Source organism: Poecilia mexicana, unplaced genomic scaffold (genome assembly GCF_051168715.1).
Source record: "Poecilia mexicana isolate PSO_F unplaced genomic scaffold, ASM5116871v1 scaffold_5, whole genome shotgun sequence".
In the NCBI taxonomy this organism is placed as follows: domain Eukaryota; kingdom Metazoa; phylum Chordata; class Actinopteri; order Cyprinodontiformes; family Poeciliidae; genus Poecilia; species Poecilia mexicana.
In genome coordinates, this window is record NW_028263374.1 from 16,955,391 (window position 1) to 16,977,752 (window position 22,362).

The following is a 22,362-nucleotide window of genomic DNA, read 5'->3' on the forward strand; positions in this document are numbered from 1 at the left end:
TGATCAGAGAAATGCAGCAAAGCAGTTGAAAAAAAAAATTCTGTAAATGTCGAAAGTTGTGTTAAGTACTGACCTCTTGTGGTAAATAGAAGAACTAGCCTCTTAAAAGGTCTTAATGAGAGGCTCAATGACAAAAATGCTCCTTAAGAGTTCAGAAGTTGGGGCAAATATTTTTACCTGTAGACATAACTTTTATTATTTAATAACAACATTTAGAATGGTCACTTATAATTGTAATTAAATATATATATATATAAAAAACACCTTTATTTGTAACAATTTTTATGACTTCTGTCTACACTACACCTTTAAAATTGAAATAATTTCTGTGAATATCAGCAACAATGTCACCATTTATAAAATTGTATGATCATTTTAGCTCATTTTGTGTTTTTGATGTTTCTAAAAAAATAAAAAAAATCTTTCTGTGGCTCTTTTTTGGAAACTTTATATCTTATTTTTGATCAGATTGTTTTGTCTGACCATGAATTACCAAGAAACTTAGTATTTCTGAGAATACTTGTTCTGGATATGCAGTGCAATACAAAAGAACAGAGTGAATAGACGAAGCCTCCACATTCAAATGTTTGACATGCGTGTGAAAATAGCGCTGACTTTCCATCATTTTGAGTCAAATGATACAATGTTTGTCTAATAAGTAAAAGCACTATTGTTTGAAAGAGACTAATTTCCTTGTATTAAAAAAAAAAAAAACATTAAGGAGAGTAAGGGAGGGAACAAATGTTCTACATCTGGCCTGTAGCCCTTAAGATAAGTTTGAGCCCCTTCAGAGGGTCTGAGGCGATTATCTGTGTTATCTTTACAAAACAGTCACAGACAACTGTAAATGTACCTCTGGTCTCTGTTGGTTCTGAGAAAATAGGTTGTGTTAGTCTCAATGGCCACTCCTTCAGAAACCACTCTCCACGTCTCATGAAGAACCAGGTATTTTGATCTTCTGACGCGACAGGAAAGAACCTGTTCTGCTCAAGGTAAGATATAAACTTGTTTAACTGCACTAAAAGTTGCTTAAAATTTGACTGTTTGTATGGACATGATGCAAAAGTGTAGTTTCTTATCAGAAAAAAAGTTAATTTGGTTAGTCTGTGTTAATATATATATATGTGAAGGTGTGTGTGTGTGTGTGTATTATACAGATGGATAGATTCGTGAATTTTTGTTTGACAACTATGATATGGAAGTTAATAGAGACACAAGGACAAAAAACATTGATGCACGCATGATGTGTGGGTATGCACCAAGCTGATACGGATTAAGTATCACGTCGACAAGTTCTTCGACAACAAGGGGGAGCCAGTGAGTCAGAACCCAGGGAAGCAGAGACCGGTTTAGGTTTGAATAAATATATTTATTCCCAGCGGGAACACAAAAGAAATAAATCACTTTGCTTTCAAAACTGTACGATAAAATGCCTCCCCAATATCAGTCGAGGAGTCCCAAGTTCAGGATAAGATTGTTCTCTATTTTCAATTACAGGAGTCTTAAAAAGCTGGAATCATGCCAGTCAAATCCAGGAGAAGGAACCTCTTCGTTCCACTCCGAAGCCGTCTCGGTATTGGCTCCGTCGTGTCGCACACCTGCTGTCCTCAACTTGCGCCTCACTCGCCAATGAGCTCCGCCGCACCTTAACCCTGTAAATATAAACAAACGCTGTCTATACGTTTTGATTGTAGAGGCAACCGATATCCTCTGCGACCCTCCCAACGAAACGTAGAGGGAAGACTCACAGATGCGGGCAGAGTTCCGCCTCACCTCTATGAAACTCTTGAGTTGTCGGTTTCAGAGCAGTTAACCCCGATATAAGCGCGAGCATAGAAACTAGCCCTCATCAATCTCATCGAACGCGAATAACGCGATTCACCATGGCAACGGGAGGGGGAAAAAAATAAGCTAGAAGTGTTAATTACTCGCCAACTAAGTGAGGACATAACACATTTAACAAAAATAAATAAATAAATACTGTTGGTGTAAATTAGCGTGGCAGAGAATGCGTGAGTGTTATTTAGAAGAGAATTATTAATATTCTTGACGCTACAAAAGGAAGATAATTTTGTCTGAACAAAATATCAATAACTACTGCATGTTGGACACCCTGAAACATATGAATAGATTTTCCTTTAAGTGTCAAAATATGATATTGACTAGATTGCTTTCACTCAATTCTGGGGGTCAGTACCACACAAAACTGTATAAACAAATAAAATAATAAAATAAAGTTATTAAGAAAAGTGAACAGACAGAAACAAAACTAAATGTGCAAAAACAAATCATAAACAGAGTCTAATGCAGTCCTTTATGTATTCATAGTAAGGAGAGTGTTTTTCATTGACTTGGTACATAAAGAAAGAAAATAAGAAACCGTTATACGATAAAAAAAATATGTACAAGTCCTTCATGACAATACTGATCATAATAAAAATAATACTACTGATAAAGTAAAAAAAAACAAACAAACATAAAAACAATGATAATAATAATAAAGAAATGGTAATATTGACAATGGAAAAGTAACACTGATTGAATTTATGATTTCATGCTTTCTACTTATGCCATACTGAACTTAAATGCTTTGCAGTCTGTAAATGTACGCAGTTTATAAATGTATTTAACTAATAAACACTGTGTCCATTGCATACTTAATGATACTTATCTAATCCTGATCAAGGTTAAAATGGACCCAAAACAAATCTCCCATGTGAAAACAAAACCAAACCCTGGGGACAGACCTTTCAGCATTGAGCCAAATGTGAGGGGCCAGTGGGCCACAAAGATGGAGTTCATCCTGGCGGTGGCTGGACATATTGTGGGTCTTGGAAACGTTTGGAGATTTCCCTACCTTTGCTACAAAAATGGAGGAGGTAAATCTTTGTTGTTGCTGAGAGCTGGACATTCGCTAACTACATCTTGGTGAAAAGTCAGTTGTCAAAAGACTGTGAGATTTGCGTGACTAATGTGAGGACTGAGGCAATGTCAGGAGCTAAAGTTTTGCTAATGTTACACCTCAAAACCAATGTAAAAGGTGGTCACAGAGCAGAGTTGGCAAGTAGCTATGTTAGTATTGTTTTGTAGCATATTTCTTAGTAAATACGAATGATTAAAAATATTCAGCACTGTTGATATTATTAAATGTCAGAAAAAAGGCTAAGGTGTAAGAGTCAACAACAAGTTTGTGTTGATATTTCTGAGATACTAATCACTGACTTGTTTGTTTTTAAGGGGTTTTCTTCATTCCTTATGTTTTATTTCTATTCACCTGTGGCATTCCACTCTTCTTCCTTGAGACATCTTTGGGTCAATTCACCAGCCAGGGTGGAATAACATGTTGGAGGAATATGTGCCCTCTTTTTGAAGGTATGCGCTAAAGCTGTCGCAATGCTGATGCTACCTGGGTAGAATCAAGCAAAAACAAAAAAGGTTTTGATCAAAACTATTCCATTATAGCTGGACTGTTTGTTTTGAGCAATTGTCCTCCTGGAAGGTGAGGTGAGGTTTAAAACAATGTTTAATGGGCAGGCCAGGCATGGAAAATATTGACTTGAGAAACTATTTTTCAAGTCAGCTCATATCTTACTAAAGTCACATATCTTACTAAAGACATACCTGTCTCTCCATAGGCCTGGGTTATGGAAGCCAGGTTGTTGTTTTGTACACCGGGGTGTATTACATCGTCATTCTGGCATGGACCTTTCTCTACCTGTTTTCATCCTTCAGAACTGAGCTTCCATGGGTGAGCTGCAATAACAGCTGGAACACAGGTAAAAAGCAGGTTGTCAGGATCTTTTACATCAAGTCTTGTTTTTTCCCTGCTAATAACATCTCTGCTTCCTTATAAGTTGCGTGTTTTGAACATGGTCACAATGACACGTCCTCTTTCCACCTGTACGCCAACACGACATCTTCAGTTGTTCAGTTTTGGGAGTAGGTATCAAGAAGTGAAACATTATTTCAGATCTTTTGTTTGTGCGCGTTACTGAATAAAGTCCGTCACAGGAGGAGAATATTGGGGCTGTCCGATGGAATTGACAACATCGGAAGTGTTCGTTGGGATCTGGCTCTTTGTCTGCTTCTTGCTTGGGTGTTGTGTTATTTCTGCGTCTGGAATGGAGTTAAATCAACAGGAAAGGTGCAGTACAGAACTAACAGATTTCCTTTCATTTCTGATTTCTTGTCATCTTGTCCTCACAGTCACTGTAATCTTTGTGCATTAGGTGGTGTATTTCACAGCTACATTTCCATACGTGATGCTGGCAGTGCTGCTTGTCCGTGGTCTGACATTACCAGGAGCAAAAGACGGCATTCTTTTCTACCTCTACCCTGACCCGTCCCGCCTCGCCGACCCAGAGGTACCATTTTAAATCTGTAGCTGTTTTTATTTTTAATTCTAAGACTTAAGTCATGAATATTTGGTTTTCTATCTATCTTTTGTAGCAAATGTAATCAATTCTCCACATTTAAAATCCTTATGAATCAAAAGTATTTTGCAAAGGGACCGTAATTCAGAGAATCCTGGCATACCGTGTTACTAATATGCAAATGTTAAGATTATTGTCTTCTAGGATTTTGTGGTAATAAGGGAAAGGCACAAAGTGCAGTTGTACCAATGAAATAGGCATTGAAGGTCGGTGACTCAATAAATGTTCTCACAGGTCATGTCAAAACGTTTATTCTACGTATAAATAAATTCAAGCCATGGCTTGTTTGCATGTTTATCACAAACTTGTTTTCACAGCACTCCTTCTTCTACATAAATGTGACTAAATATTAGTCACACTCAGATTGGGTCATAAGATGAGTATTAAGATATGGAGTTTGAAACTTTCAAAATTGACAAGATGCAGTGCTTTTGCAGTAATATTATTACACTTTGAGATTTTCCAAATTTCATAGCAACATAAGTGAATTTTAAGGGTTGTAATTGGACAGACCAACACAAAGTAGTGCTTGTTTGCGAAATAGTGAAATTATGCATTGTTTTAATTTTTTTTTTTTGTGTGTGGCCTGTATCCAGATCCCTCTCTGCTCACATACCTCTAAATTAATGTCAGTATAAATACAACTATTCTGTGAAGATGGCTGAGTTTTGTTACAGAACCTAAAAAATAAAAAACAAACAAAAAACCACAATGTAAACCAAAGAACTAAGTGACACGATCAGGTTTAAATACTGGACATGTTTAAAGAAGGCAAAGGTGGGGAAAGTTCTGTTTTGGTGGTTTAACTGGGGTGGGTAGACCTTTTTGGTATATCAAATTTAAATTCAATGAGATATGCACACTTAGGTCCTGATAACACAACAAAATGTACATTTTCAGGTATGGATGGATGCAGGCAGCCAAATTTTCTACTCCTATGGAGTTTGCACAGGTGTTCTGACATCTTTGGGAAGTTACAACAAATACAACAACAACTGTTACAGGTACATGTGATTTTTTTTTTCACTCGGCATATATTTATTTCACTATGACATAATTAACACTATTTCTTTACACTTCCACACTTCCTCCAAACAGGGATTGTATTTACCTATGCCTGCTGAACAGTTTAACCAGTTTTGTGGCCGGCTTTGCCATTTTCTCTGTGCTCGGTTTCATGGCAAAAGAGCAGAATGTGGAAATTTCCATGGTGGCTGAATCAGGTACTGGAAGTTGATGATTTATGTTTATCAGAGATCCCAAGTGATAGAGATAAAACATACTGAAGAAACTTTGTGATGCCATCTAACAGGCCCAGGCTTGGCGTTCATTGCTTATCCTCGAGCCGTGGCTTTAATGCCTCTGCCTCAGCTTTGGGCAATATTTTTCTTTGTTATGATCATCTTCTTGGGATTAGATAGTCAGGTAGGAAACATAGCAATTTTTTACTTAAATCTGAAACTCTTTTAAGAAAGTACAGTTGTAATTTCACTGAACAATATCTCTTACCTCAACAGTTTGTATATCAGGAGTCCTTGGTTACAACCATCTCCGACATGTATCCCTCCTTCTTTCAAAAAACCCTTCTACGTAGATTGCTTCTTCTCACAATTTGTGCCGGAGGTTTCCTGGTTGGTCTTGTGATGGTAACTGAGGTGAGTGGTTTGAACAGTTAATCCTTTATCTATAGTATGAACAAATGCAAACGAAGCTGAATTTACTTCAAAATACGACTAAAAACGGGTCAGAATCTTGACAGATGCTCAAGATTATGACATTGAAAATATTAATATATGTACTGTTATGAAAACAAGTCTTCTGTTTTCTTTCTAGTCCAACAAAGTGGTCAGTTCATATGATTTGAATAGTATGAACCACCAAATGTGGTGTCCACACCTCAAGTAGGGCCCTAAATACAAAACTCAACTCTGGCTTGGCATCTTGGGAGTTTTAGTTATTTATAAAATTGAGCAGTTTAAACAAAAATATGTTCTCAACCATTAAAAACTCACAAGCCTCATTCAATGAACTGTAACAAAATGATTGACTTGAGATGATGTGTGTTGAACTGAATTTTGAATGACTAGATTAATAACAATAAAACAAACAAAATAATAGATTGATATTAAGTGACATCTTTGAAAATAAAAGTAACATTGCACATAACATGGCCAATGAATACAGTGGACCCAAGACAGTTTCCTAGAGTAATTTGGAGTTATGTTACGCAGAGGCATCTGTAAAACTCAAATGAGAGTTATTATAATAATAATAATAATAATAATAATAATAATAATGTGTTTCTATAAAGATTTCCTGCAGTTTGTATACAGCTAGAATACTTCGCGTGACAGAGATTGTGTCTTTTTCAGGGAGGCCTTTATGTTTTCCAGCTGTTTGACTACTACGCCTGCAGCGGGATGACACTTCTATTTTTTGCTATTCTTCAGTCTGTCTGTATTGGATGGGTTTATGGTATGTGATCAAACTCTTTTGATTAACTCAAGTTTTCAACGGCTTCCTCTATTGTGCTGCTGCATGTCGGCAAACTAACAGTATCTAATGTTTCAGGTGCAGATCGTCACTATGACAATGTGAAGGACATGATTGGTTATCGTCCGTGGCCTTTTATGAAATACTGCTGGAGGTACATCACCCCAGCTATCTGTACCGTAAGTGTTTATTTTGTGATATTTTGCATTAATCTGTTTTTTGTGCACATCACTTGTCCGAGTTGAGGACGGCTCTGGACAAAACCAGCCACCCCAAACAATGTCTTGATCGTTTCCCTCTAATCCACTTGTTGTAGTTTTTATGTTTTTTTTATTTTGTATTTAATTATGTTTTTAATTATGTATATATCATGTACAGATATGCATGTAAGCAACAGACCACCTCATAATTTCCTCTGGATTAATAAAATACTGCCTAACCAAACCTACAGTGGTGCAGGGTTAAATGCGGACTAGATGCTAGAAATATCCTTGTGCATATTACAGTGAGGATCCAACTCTAGTCCAACAAATTTCAAAATGTAGGAAATACTCTGAAGCCTTAAGGTTGCAGTGCATTAAATAAACTGATGTGCTTTTTTTTGTACCTTCTTCTAGTTCACGTTTCTGTTCTCTGTGATCAAACACAAACCTTTGAAATTCAACAACACCTATGAATATCCATGGTGGGGATACGCCTTGGGACTATTCTTCACTCTCTCTTCGACGTTACTTGTTCCGCTGTGGATGCTGTATGCTGTGAGCATCACTCCAGGAACACTGACACAGGTAAACATACTGAATTTGGAAATTATTCTATTAATTAGGCATCAAGGCTGGGAGGACAACGGAGTGTCTGATGTAAGAAAAAAAAAAAAAAGCTTTAATTTACAACATCAAACTGGCAAACAAAATCGACTTTTGCTTCTGTACAGCGGACTATGATATCTGTGTATGCTGACACTGAAACAGAGAAAACTGAAAATTAAAACAAGGAACATAAATGAAGTGAGGTGCATTGTAGGACATCTTTTTTGCCTTTAATATATTTTTCTACCTTTCCAGTTTGTACATTGCACCTGTTGTCATTTTTTTTGTATTAAATCATCTTAACACAAATAACAAAAGGTCTTTCTTTCCTTCTACACAGCGGTTAAAACATCTCTGCACTCCAGCAAAGAATGTACCAGCTGGCACAATAAAGAAAGCAGCAAACCCTGAAGCATTTCAGTCATTCACAGACTTCTCCACACTGCGTCCAGCCAATCATCCACAGGAAACAGAAAACACGATTCTGAGGTCATCCGTAGTTTAATCAGCCATGTGTCTGTTTGTCTAGCCCAAATTATTCAGGTTCTTGCCAGATTTAGATTTAAAATCTTAAGCAGAGAAGAAGAGTATCAGCCTTGAATAATAGTAATTTATCACTCTTTATTTCTGTTTGATTAAAAGAAGGCATGTTAAAAATATATATACCTTTTTTAATAATCAGTGGAAATTTTCTGGCACTACAGTACCTATTCTTACATTGCTCATCAGTTATAAGCATTCTGGTGATGAGCTTCAAGTATATTACTTAGGAACGCGTCCTTGTGAGCATCCTAATCCGTGGCTGTCCAACTCTAGTCCTTGAGTGCTAAAAAGTTACATTTGAATTGAAAAAGTAGGTCATTAGCATGAACCCAGTAGAACTTGATGGGATGGTGCGGAGATAAATTGGACCTGGACAAATTTAAAAGTCGTAGGACTTTGGCTCTGGAGGAGCGGAGTTTGTCACCTTTGGTGGGATCTTTACCTATCTCCACAGATCCTTCATCATATTCTAGCTCGGATGCTCTAAAATGTCAATATTACTTATGGTCAGAACAAATACACTGATAAAATGTGAATTTTAGTTTAAATCTAAATCTGCCAAATATATGAATCATTTGGGACTAGATCTAGCTACAAATCCGAAGATGAAATGTGACATTATGGTTTTTGCTGCAATAATAGCAAAGTTCAAATTCTTTGTAAACAAGTGGATCAAAGGTTAAAACTAATCCTACCTTCTAGAAAGATAGCAAACCCCTGGAGCTACTTTTTGAAATACTCGTTAGTCAATCACTTGATTGGGTCTGAAAGTTGAAATTGAGAAAGTCAGAGTTATTAATATTTCAAAGCAAGGGAAAGCAAAATAAAAATATATTTTTTTATAAGAGTTAACAGCATGTGTAAAGATTTACTGGAGCGTGCTTACATCAAAAATTCAAAACTATTTTTAATTTTATTAAATCTAAAGATTCAGTTAAAAAAAAGAATAACACTGTACTCTGTTAGGGTACAGAGGTTTTAGGAAGTGCTTCAAGAGTTACTCTGACTTCCTGTAAGGTTGATGTGTCAGGGAAGAAAAAGAAATAATTGGAAGAAAATAAAATCAACTTAAAATATTCTTTTTAACTTAATTTCAATTATATATTATGAAGCAATAAAAGACTTTTCCAAATGTTATGTAAATATAAAAGGACAAATGTTCAACCCAGGTTAAATATCCTCCAGCACTTTATTAAACACCACAAGCTTGCTACAGCAAACCAGCTCTACTCTGACACTTGAAACTGTGGAAAAACTGGCCTGTAGGCAGTTCACAGCTTTAATCACAGACAGATTAGAGGGTAATGTGAAACAAAACTGTTCAGCCAATTTACACTGTCATGCCGTGTTGCACCAGGTGCAGCTGGTGCAACATGAAACCTTTTACGGAGATCCAGACTGAGAACTAGTTACTGAGACAACAAGTTCAGTCCAGATACTAAATACTGTGGGTATGAAATTATTCAGTACTGGTTACCTACACAGCACACTATCTTTATCTGCATTTCATTTATTCCACTGCCAATGTGGTAAAAAAACAAAAAACAGCACAGTTATCAATCCAGAAGAAAAAGAAATATTACATGCAAATATATATATTTTTTACAAAGTTATTTGATGAGCTTTTGTGTGACATACTGAGAGGGAAATTGAGCTAAAAGGACTAAAGTAATATACCTGTTTGGGTAGCCATTCTTATTTAAGTTGTTGTTCTTGGTTACCATACCATAAAAAGATACTTCTCTTGACCATAGCAGATCATATATCTGAAACACAGAAATTTGTCAGTTCAAACGAAATAAAGCAAAACTGCCCTATTTAATATTTGATATTTCTTTAATTACAAACTACTGCTTAGCTCAGTCGGGTTTGTTTCTTCTTTCCATAATTGAGCTACATACCGAGTTGTTCCTCATTTCATTGTTTTAAGTTTATTTTCAGATTGATAATTTTTCATTTTTGTAACTGCAAACTTTTGGTTTCAAGTGAATATTTCAAAAACCTTTTTTTTATTCCTTGTTTGTCTCATTTTCTTATCCTAAACTTCAAAACATCTATTTCATTCCAGGATATGTTATGCTGGGATTGAATGGAGCATTAAAAAAACTTTTTTGGTTAATGGTTGGACATAAATTATATTTTAATAAACGCATCATTCTATATAATTACTGGGGCCTTCTTTGTCTCTAAACCTGAAGGTACACAAAACATGAGAAAAGGTATTTTCAGAAAGAGATTAATTTGGATGAATCAGACTTGCCAGATATCTGAATATACCAGACGAATATGTTCAAACAATTACACGCAATCTAATAACACAAGAATGTATTGTTCTGGAAGACTTTGTTGGTCCAGAGATGAATGAGTTTTGGGGCTAAATGTACGCATCAAAGGTAAAACAAAAGCAAAAGACATGTGAAGATGCTGGATGAAGCTGCTGTGAAAATACATTGTTAGAATCGTCAATAAGAGCTGAGAAGTCACTCAGAGAGGAAGAAGCCATTACTTCAAGTGGGATGTAAAAAGAAAGATTACAGTTAGCACATGTACGTAAGAACAAAATTTAGCTTTTGGAGACATTCCTGTGCTGTTACTGTTTTTGTGTATATTTGGTGGTTAAAAAAAAAAAAAAGTGGGAAGCTTACAAACCTTATGAGGCCATATCAAATGTGAAGCATGGAGATGGAGACAATATGCTAACAGCAAATATATCAGATTTTATATAGACAGACATACAGAAACAGTTTTTTTCAATGTGCTTGTTAGATAAAAGGAGATGCTAAATTTAAATGTTTTTTAATGCATTTTAAGATTCTCTTATTTGTATTTAAATCTTTAAATGGCCTTGCTCCCTCCTATCTCTCTGAGCTGCTATATATACACTGTCCTCCTCGAGCTCTTAGATCAGCGAGCCAAATGAACCTGGAGGTGCCGAGGACTTCGAGGAGGCAGAGAGGAGACAGGGCGTTTGCTGTTGCAGCTCCTAAACTTTGGAATTCTTTACCTATGTCGGTAAAACAGGCCTCTTCTTTAGCAATTTTTAAATCTGCTCTTAAGGCTTACCTTTTTCGGTTGGCCTTTGATTCAGTTTGAGCTGCTGCTTTCCTGTATTTATCTGGGTATGTTTATGTATTGTATAGGGTGTTCTAAGTCACTGTATTGTTGGTTATAGTGTGTTTTAATTTTGATTTTTATTTGATTAATTTTGTGATTGTACAGCACTTTGGTCAGTGGTACTGTGTTAAAGTGCTATATAAATAAACTTGCCTTGCCTTGCCTTTTACAAAGAAATAGTCCTCCTCATAAGTCAAAAAGAAAATTATGTCTCCCATCTATTGAAATAAAGTTTCATGGAGTTTAGGTGAAGGTATGCTATTAAAACAAAACTGTATGCCTCACATACACAAAACAATAAAAACATTTGGAGAAATACCCCAAAACATTAAGGATTTTCTTGAGCTTTTTCCATCACAAAAAAGTAATACTCCAAATCTGTGGGCATCGTTAACCATTTGTGTCTGATTTACTAGAAGACTGGACATAATAAATAACCTTTTCTTTTTTACTATATGTAAATAGATAGGGCTTAACTGATTCAGAATTAAATGATTGCATTTCTTTGACCGTTATGACAAATGTGTTGGAAATAAATTCCCCATTGTGGGGTGATAGAAGGTTTTTCTATTATATTTCTATTCTAGAAATCTTGAGTGAGTTAAAGTTTGCCTCTAGAGGGCGCTTCAGCCACAATGAAAAACAGATCTTTCTTTAATGCTATAATAAAGTAATCCTTGAGTTTTAGCACACAAAGACATTTCGTGGTGGTAAAAATCAGTCCCCTTACTTGTCTGGTTTATCTTCAAAATATGCAATAGGAATCCAGGCATGGTAATAGCACTCAGCTTTTTTATTTCGGAGCATGCTCACAGCACATCCGTGTGTGGTAAAAGGTATAACAGAGGAATAGGAAAGGTGAGGAGGAGAGAGGGTGGCATTAGGGAGTAATCCTTGCTACACGACTGTCAAAGCCACAGTGAAGGCTGAGATTAAACAGGACTGATCACGTCAGCAGTCAGTCTACGGCAGCAGAGCCTGAGAGACTTCTCTCACATCAGTGTTCTTGATGGGAGAACATCAAACAACAACTGGATTGTTTGATGGTTGCTGACTTTAAATTGAATATTTAAAAGTTGCTGGATAGGACTGATTTACATGTATGTCTAAATTAGTCCTAGTACAGCTTCTGACTGAAATAATTTTGGTTTCTTTAGAGTTGATTTGGTTTCTCTTTTACTTCGTTTAGTTATTTCCGCAGACCCTAAACAACCTGACTTATAGTCTGGATGGTGGATCCGTTTTCTGGGAATCCATGTTTTCTTCTCTTTATGTTTTCTGTCGTTTTCACAAAAAAATGCAATTACAAATTAAGATTTATTTAAAGAATAGTGTCCTGCCATTATTAAGTTATACAAGACAAACCAATTCATTTGAAAATTAATTGCAGCAACATCCACCAAGATTTATTTATATATTTTTTTTTTGTGTGTGTGGTTATGTGTTTAACATATTAAAATCAAAACTGCTGATGTGGTGGCATAGACTTTTATCTCATTTTGTGCCCGCTGACGTTTTTCGGATCTGATCACAGAAAACCTACCATGTTACGTGTGTAATTTGTGCTATTTATTCTTTAAAGCTGTATCTATTTTTGGTTTGAACACTTTTCTCGTTAACACATATTTTTTTCCAACTGAAAATATTTCTTAGGCAGAGTTGTTTGAATGGCTATCCTTTCTTTCATAACTAACATTTACCCCAGTGAGATTTCTATCTATAAATAAAGTTTAGATGCTTTCACCGATTTTACAGTTTTCGTTGTGTATTTGTTATGCGCTCATTCATTAATTAAAACACAAAACTATTTGCAGTGCTTTATTTCTGTGCATTACAAGGTGTTCTAGATCACTGTTATGTCTTCCTGACCGACTAAAAGATTAGATGTAGTTCCTGTTTGCTTCCTGTCACAGTTTCATCACACTTCGGCCCCACAAGTGTGCTAAGTACTTGTTGCTGCAAAGCAGAGAGTTAATGCCAATTAGCTGTTGTTTATGCGTGACTGTAAGCATGTAGCATGGCACCCCAGTGATCTAAGCTTTTTTTGGACTTCTCACCTTGCTCAGGCTTTTATGTAAATCTCATTTAGCGCTCAGCTCTGATATCCTCATTACAACAGATGTCACATATTTATCTATCTATCCATCTATCTAAAATTATTCTAATTTTAGATAGATAGAATACCCTAACGCATATTAAGGTATTCTGTACCTTAATATGTATTCTTATTTACACAAGTCAGATTATGAGAATGACCAAAACATAATGACTGCAAGCAGAAAAGCTAACATTAACTGGACGGTTCAACCCTCAAGCCCTCCATTTTTTCTACTACCTGGTATCAGGCCTTTCTGATACCAGGTAGTAGAAGGCCTGATACCTGAGAAAGGTATCAGGCCTTTCTCAAAAAAAGGCCTGATACCAGGGGAGCAAAAATAATGGGTCAACTGGCACATAATGAGGGGAAGTGCAAATTCAACCTTTCCAGGAATAAGTTCAGTTCACACAGGTTATAAGTAAATTATACTCATCATCAGTGGTGGTTTTTGATATTTACAGCATGTACAATTATTACAGGCAAGTTTAAAAGTGGGCACATCAGCACCAACTTAAAAAACAAACAAACATTAAAAAGCGTCTTTGTATTAGACACAATATTTGTTTTCTTTCTTTTTTTTTTTTTGCAAGTACCTTTAGTGAAGATCTGGGCTACCCCTGTACTGAGAAGGCTCACCCTGTTTGGATCTATTTAACTCTCTGCTGCTGTCTTTACCTGTACAAACTCAAAATCTCTGTTTTCATTCACTTATTTTCCTGTTTTAGTTATCTGAAGTCAAACTGAATTGATTGTCAAAGGAAATTTGCCTCTGCGAGCTATGCCATTAAAGCAGTATGATGTCTCTGTTCTGATGTTCTCTGTTCACTGTAATAAAATCACAAATCCTATACAGATAAATGAAGGCAATGTCAACATTATCTGCAACTCGTCAACAGATGTCATGTTCGCAGGAAGAACTGCTCAATTCAAGATCAGGCGAGTTCAATATCCTCCAACAAAACTGACGCCAATCATGCGCTCATCTGCATTTTTTTTTCCATCTTGGAGGGCTGCATTTTAAAATAAAATATTCTCTGTGCAGCAAGTGAACAACTGTAATACATAAAATATTTTAAATGTCTGCCATTAAATGCAGTTGATAGTTCAGTGCATCCAAATGACTGACTGGTTTTCCCCAAATATTCAAGCTATGTGATTTTTAGCCGTTAGCTGAAAAAACAATAGGCTAAAATAATCTGAACACTCACAACAATTTTTTGAAGTAACTAGCTTGAACAAAGGTAATAGTTTAAATATATTTTGTATGAAGCATTCAACTAAATTTTGACAATAATTTTAGGAAATGCTGTTTGAATATGGCTCCACTCGGACAAGCCATTAGCTTGGTCAGTTTCACTGGTAGTGAAAAAAGGTTAAAAAAAAATATTATCTCTCCAAATTGAGACTTTTCAAATATATGTATATATCTTCTGCAAGATCATTTTTAATTTTCACTACAGAACCCTAGTAGGAGGGGTTGGGGGTGATACTCAGTCCAGACAGGCCACCAACATATTACATAGCTACTACAAAATTAAAGCCTGAGGGTATTGTTGAAAATGGATCAAAAATGTGCCGCACACGGAGCAGAAAATCAGCCAACACAAGCAATCAGACTTTACTTTTTTTATTCTTTTTTAGCGCTAAAAAAGGAGACGCTTACCCTTACAGACTAGGTGTGAATGTGACCGAGTCTATACAGCATCTGATCAAAAACGGGAAGATTCGTTTACTATACTACGGATGCACCTGGTGGTCATCTGATGTCTTACGTCATTTGCATCAACTAAGTTTCTATTTCCTGGGAGTCGGGAGTCGAAGGAGTTTCTATAGATGTTACAATTACAAGGGCCTTTTGTGTGAAAATATGAGAATGTGGTGTGTGAATGCGTGTGAGTGTATTTGAGCTTGATAAGCGCCTCAACAGTATGTAAAAGAAAGCAGACATGCACTGGGAAAACATGCCAAATTCAAAATGTAGACAGTTAAAGATTTGCATTATAGCATTTCATGTAGAAATTCTACCAAAAATGGCTGTATAATAAGTCTTATTGTCAATAATAAAAAAAAATCCCCACAGAATACCGATTCACTCTTTGACCTGAGAGTTATGCGAGTTGACCTCTTTTCTGTGAACAATTCAGCCTGAACGTAATCACTTCACATGAATTAAAGACGACAGGTGTCACCCCCAACGTGCACCGTGACTCCTAGACAACCTACTTATCACCTCTGACTTGCGTAGAAGGTGTGAATCCAATTTGTTAGGATTGAGGATTAGGAAGGGCCAAACCCCTCCGGTTTAACAGCTTGCTAGTGACAATTTTTGGATGCTAAGCGGATAAGCGCAAGCTTCTTGGTCCAGAAATCCCACTTGTGGGAATTGGCATTCTTGTGGAAACTCTGCGGCAGATGGCTTCCTGTCAATGCATCCAGGGCACTTCCATAAATCTTTGCATTACAATAACGCACATCGCTTTCATTTCTGGATTAAATCTTTAGCTACAGACTTTCTCTTTGCAACAGTAATACATTATTGGTTGATCAAGTTTATTTATCAAACTAAGAAAAGAAAACTTATTTCCAGGAATCCCAAACATGAAAATAAACTGAAAACATTTTATCAAACTATATAAAGTTTAGTTGTTGCAGTAAGTGAAGAAACAGAGCTAGACTTTAGACAACCCTGAATATCACCCACTTAGAATGATGCAAAAATGTAATGTACTGCACGTTAGTCATCTCATGGCAAACAAATAATAACAAACACAGAAATATTTTATCAAAATAACAAAATCAATCAAATAGAATCCAGTCAATAAACAATTAAATTTAAGGTCATCCCAATGCTAGTTATAAAACAATGCTGTCAAATGAAATTTTCTGGGCATTCATTGTCACTACAGTGGTTTTGATGTTTCTATTTTCTCTACAGTAACATTATTGCTATGAAAATTCACTAATTATCATTATTGTTTATATAAACATCCAGTTTGTGCAGAAATGAAAGGCATCTGGTAACTTGGTAAAAGAAACTTGGGTCATTCACTAAATGTATCTCCATGTACAATGAACAAACAATTGTGTAGTGATAAACTTCTGATTGTGTTTTGTCAAAAGTCAATAGTTATGTACATTTTAATTTTGTAATTTAATCTAAATCCCATTTCATTCTGATGTTTTCTTACTTCAGCCACTGATTAGGCAATGATTAACCATGAGCTAGAATTGACCATCATTACTGAATCATCATATTCTGCCAAATTCCCGATTATGTTTTGTTGAACACTTAAAATATATATATATCTGTTACATAAGAAGCATTTAAGAAGCTAGGTACTAATTATAAATTAGTACTGGCAATTAGTCAATGATCAGGTCAGCTCCTCTTTATTAGAACACATCTTGTTGATTCCGTGGAAATTGTTGCCAACATCTCATTAAAATCCAGCTCAGTACACATTTTTTCATTTAAATGTTGGTTTCAGCATCATTTTCCTTCATAAGAAAACTGAATTTAAGGTCTTTTGCAAAGAACAGGGGCTTAGTATCTATACTTCAAGTCTGTAAACATTTATTCAATAAATTTAACAAATAATGAAAACTAAGTCCTGAAATGTATTTGCTCAACATTTTTTAATTGATCCGAGGCTTCTTTCTTTTAAATTGTTAGAAAACTGCTTATTTTCTTTTGGGAGGTTAATGCTAAGTAACTGGCAGCACCAGCCCAGAAGTAAACTTTTTGCCATTGGCTAAATCAGCTCTTTAACAAATTTTAATTTAGCACACAGCAGCACATCAATATGTGGTTTCAAATATATGTACTTTTATACAAAATAATTTTTTAAGTGCATATAAATACTCCTGCTTCAGTGAATGTCTAAAGTGCTGGTTTCTTTTAAAGCAAGGGGCTCATAGAGATGGCTTAAAGTAATTTTTCCAATTTTGTACAGTGTAAAAAAATGTAGATCCACATGGTATAATAAATATAAACTTTAATCTTTGCCTCCAAAAGTCAGGACTTGCTTAATGTTATTTGACGAAATGAAGGGCACTTAAAGACCTACAGATGTAAAACCTTATGTTTAGTTGATAATAAATTAATTATTTAAAATCTTAATCACTTATAGAGTTAAGCAGAACCAAAGTGTTCCAGTCAGTATTTATTTTTCTTAAAATGTAACGATTTAATGGGATTTTGAGCATCAAATGGTGTAAGATTACATGTCCACAGACAGGACTTGCATGTAAAGGGATTACCTCAGGTGCTCCCAAACTTTATTCATCGTGAGACGGGTCGGGTAACCCCAGGCAGTAATCTAGTTATTTAAATAGGTATTAGAAACTCAAACAGTTTCTGTTACAAGTTTGTTGGCTGAATGCTCTGAATAGATTTTTTTATGTATTTCAAGAAAATATTGAAATGGATATATTTATTCTGCATTCTATTAGAAGCTTTAGCTAATGGATTTCTGGCACACATTGTGTTGCTCTAATAGCTGTATTGAAAATATTGCATTCGTTTTCCAGTCAGACAAATTTAAATGACGATCCCAAGGGAAGCAAACAGAAATAGCACAATTTTAGGGCACTTGTGAGTTTTTATTGGTATTCATAGGTGTATTTCTGTGATGCTCAGAATTAATACAAAGACATAACGATGTATATAAATATTTAATAAACTATGAGGTCCTTTCCATTTTTAAAATTCATTTGTGCAACTCAGCTCACTAAATACTAGGTTTAAAATCTATGGGAATCAGTTACTTCCGGTAGTTGAACCCTCTACTTCCGTCCACGCGAAAGTAGAGCAGCGGCGGTGGTAGTGAAACGCAATGTGTTACCCCCACGACATTTGAGTCATTTTTGCCTTATCAGCCAACAGTGAGGCAAAGACGACAAGCAAGAAAATTATCCAACAAGTCCTACATCAGGTCTTTAAGGTTATTTGCGGGAAACAACGGAGAAATTGATGTTAAAGCCCAAGTCTTTCCAGCCAGAGGGGCACAAAGTCTCATTGGATGCAAGTGTGAAACCTGTGTTGGACGCATTTCGCCCATATAAAATGAGTGAGTAATGACTTAAATAATACCGGCTTGTAAAAAACTGCCTTTAGGAAAATGCATTAAAAAAAACCGTAGCATAAAAAGTTGCTTAAATGTAAATATCGCATTTACTACCATTGGAATTTACACACATAAAACCAATCAAACATTATTAGCTTCACTTATTGATCTTTAATTTTACCGTCAATAAGTGCCCTTATGACAAAAAAGGGATGCTTACCTTCTGCAGTCGAACGTGTGATGGTTGCTGTCTGTCACAGTTTCATTCAGCTGGCATGGACATGAGGTTGGCTGCAGGCCTTGCTCCGTTTCTTGCGTTATTCCAGACTCCGTTTGGGTTTTAGAAATGTAATAAATTGTATTCCGCCGTCTACACGCTCTAGATAATGACTGTCGGGATTGCATGTTCCCCACTGACAACACTGGACTATATATAGCTTACTATTATTTTCCTCAAATTGTCTATGACCGCATCTTGTTAGCATAGCAATGATAAACTCCAGCAATGTTGACGGAAGTACGCTTCCTCCAGATTGGGGCCGTGTGCTTTGGGACAAATTGCGACCGCCGATTGGTCACCCTGGAATGATTGATTGACAGGTGGATTATGTCTTCATAGGATGTGAAAAATCTAATTTATGGGAGTTGCAGAGAGCTGTGAAATGTCCGGGCTCATTGTAACTGGCTGTCATTAAAACGAGCATCTCTAGCCAATTGCCAATGCTTACCTTGAGCAGATGCAATTTGCAATTCAATCAACAAGAAAGTAGATTTCTGGTTTGTCTAATTGAATTTTTATCTTACCTTATTGGGTTTAGGTAATGTTTGACAATGTTAGACTCACTGGTTGTGGTATAAAGGTTTTGCAGTGATAATGGAGGCATTGTGTTTTCATGCTTGTTCTCCCTATGTATGTGTGGGTTTTTCACCAGTTTTCTTCCACAATCAAAATACATGTATGCTAGGTTAAAATAGAGTATTTAATGAAAAAACCAAATAACATAAGTGTTTTTCAACACTGCATGCATATATTTCAATGAATAATTTAATTTTTCAAAAACTTTTAGCATAAAATAAGGCTTCCACTTCCATTAAACTATTTTAAAGCTTCTTGAACATCTTTACCAGGGGTGTAGACAAATGTGCATGATTTTTTCTGGAAACTAGAAGCAGGCCTTTTAAGTCCGTAATTCCACTTTGTTTAAAGCAGCCGGATCCCATTACATTTGACTGTTGGCTTGTACATTACGTCTCTTAATGGTAAACCAATTGATGCTAGTCAAGAGGATCCGGAGCGGCTCAGCTGTTTGCCTCGGGCCAGAAAACGGGGATCATGTTCTTATTCAATTAGACAAACCAGAAATCTACTTTCTTGTTGATTGATTTGCAAATTGCATCTGCTCAAGGTAAGCATTAGCTGGCCATTGGCTAGAGATGCTCGTTTTAATGACAGCCAGTTACAATGAGCCCAGACATTTCACAGCTCTCTGCAACTTCCATAAATTAGATTTTTCACATCCTATGATAGCTGTAGCTTTAAATATGTGTGTAAAATTAAATTTTGTTTATATCTTGATCGAAATTTCTACTTAGGATATTTTATTTAGTAAGTATTTATTAAAACTTCTGCAAATTGAGTTCAGTGATGCATAAATGTGCACCTATCCAGAGTGTTGTAAATTTTAACCAGTTTTAGTAGGGGACATGTAAGGATAATAAGCAGACTTGCAGATTTCTTCTTTTTCTACTTTTTTTTGACACATTTCAAACAAAATCACACAGTGATAACCTGAGTAAATATTGTTTCTTTCATGATTTAGTCACTTAAGGGAAAAATCAGTTCATTCCAGATTAATAAAAAAATGTTGCATTTCAGTCTGCAGGTCTCATTACTGTCAGAATGTAAGACCTAAAATCAGTTCATCAATCTGCCTGACAGTATCAACTAGGCTAAGAGAGCTCAAAAAGCAACTCATCATTGTGGGATTTAAAGGAAATAAAATAAACAGATTAGAAATAACATTGCTGACATATATCAGACTGAAAAGAATATGAAGTCATTTTTGTAGAAGATGTCTCCATCTATGGGTAAAGTATTTTTTATACCAATGGCAATGGAATTGATTAGAACTTAATTCAATTACTGGGGCAAATATAATGTACTTACAGGCTCTTTTATGAGTATTCTCTTTATGTTGATGAGAGATCAAATGTTAAATTGTATTGTTTGATTGTAATCATGGTTTGTGCTCTGGCTATGTATAAAATTTCATAAATAAAATGTTCACACACAGCACTGATTGCTGAATTTTTGAATGTCTTTGTCTGTCCCTTATCTTCCAGCACACCATAATCCTCTGAGCTTAATTAGGAGGCAAATGGACATCTTCTTTAAAGTTAACAGACTGATTTAGGTATTTGACATAATGTGCTTGATGCACAGTGTCTGAGCAGAGCTCTTTAGACGTTTTTAATTGTCATTCCTGAATTGATGACTTTCAGTGTAGGGTGCTGAGATCAGACCGATGATGGATGCTCGTGATGGAGGCTTTACACCACCGTAAGTGGTTTATGTCAAGATGTACGAGTTCTTCCCCAGGTTGTTCAGGGGAAGGCCATGTTAGTGATGAACATGTACCACTTTTGACTTTTTATGTCACAAGGTGTTGCAATGAGGAATAGAAGCCTGCAAGGCATAAAAAACTAAAATAGTACAATTTGTATCATATCTGTTGGAATTAAGATTGGTTTGTTTGTTTGTAGTTTAATACAACAACACCTGTTGAAGAGGGAAAATCAGGACAAATCTGTAACAGTATTCCTGCTTCTCAGCTGTTTGGAACCACCGTCCCCTGCTGACGCTGCATGTTTCACTGGGATAAAGTACTAAATGGAGACTGGATGCCAGTTACTTCAGAGTCCTGGGTCATCCTTTGACTAAGTGAAGGACAAAAGCAGAAGTAGGTCTTAGAAAACCTGGCATGCATATCACCTAATGCCAACAATCCCATGTCTGACACAGTAACAGTTCCAAAATCTGTCTTTAGTGATTGGTTTATACTTTAGCAGTTTGTTGAGCGAGCCTTTCTGGGATGCTTCCTTCCTGTAGCCTAATTCTAGACCTACTGATAAAGCAGACATTAAAGCTTGTTTGCTTCTTTTTTCATATTCTGTCTTACATCTCAAGTTGATATTTTTCTCCACTTACTATAGAAATTGTGTTATGATTTAATACCCTTTTTTTTTTTTTTTTTTACTTTACTTACTTTTGGACTTCGTCACTTTGGATGTTAATATAAAACTTGTTTCTTAGCCTTCTAGTTCCTCAAGGAAACCAACTCAGAGATTCAGATTTACAGTGGACACAGAGCCGTACTGTGAAATCCTATTTGGGAATTGTTAGCTTGTAACCCGTCTAAATGGATAGTGACCCAGGGTTGTCAAACAGGGTTCACCTTTAATTCCATTTAAGTTATAACCAACAAGTTGTTTTGCTTTGTTCGATTTAAATTGTTTACAAACCTCATGTCCGAGGTTGGGCGAAGCAACCGAAACCAGAATTAGTTAACTAAGTTGGTATGTACACATATTTCCGGGGAAAATTTGTTTACCGCTGCTGATCCAAATCAAACCAGACAGAACAGACTAGAAAAACAGAAAAGAAAAAACCTGATAGATCTTTCTATCCTCAACCCAATATTAGGAATCGATTCTGTGACCTCATTGGTTCCAAAACGTGCCCTAAAAACTTGAAAAAAAGAGATCACTGATTAACGAGTGATTATACCAAGAGATTATGGGCTGAA

The 22,362-nt window shown here is 35.9% G+C and overlaps 1 protein-coding gene across 1 annotated transcript; it reads left to right on the forward strand.

Annotated features, from left to right (window-relative positions):
* Positions 1-1,665: 1,665 nt before the first annotated feature.
* slc6a22.2 (solute carrier family 6 member 22, tandem duplicate 2) lies at positions 1,666-10,443 on the forward strand. The gene is made up of 14 exons (XM_014988118.2): positions 1,666-2,879; positions 3,238-3,372; positions 3,636-3,776; positions 3,855-3,939; positions 4,012-4,144; positions 4,230-4,364; positions 5,334-5,437; positions 5,532-5,656; positions 5,746-5,858; positions 5,951-6,088; positions 6,806-6,908; positions 7,005-7,105; positions 7,544-7,714; positions 8,076-10,443. The coding sequence occupies exons 1-14, from the start codon at positions 2,621-2,623 to the stop codon at positions 8,238-8,240; spliced, it is 1,908 nt and encodes a 635-aa protein (XP_014843604.2). The 5' UTR covers positions 1,666-2,620; the 3' UTR covers positions 8,241-10,443.
* The last annotated feature ends 11,919 nt before the right edge of the window (positions 10,444-22,362 follow it).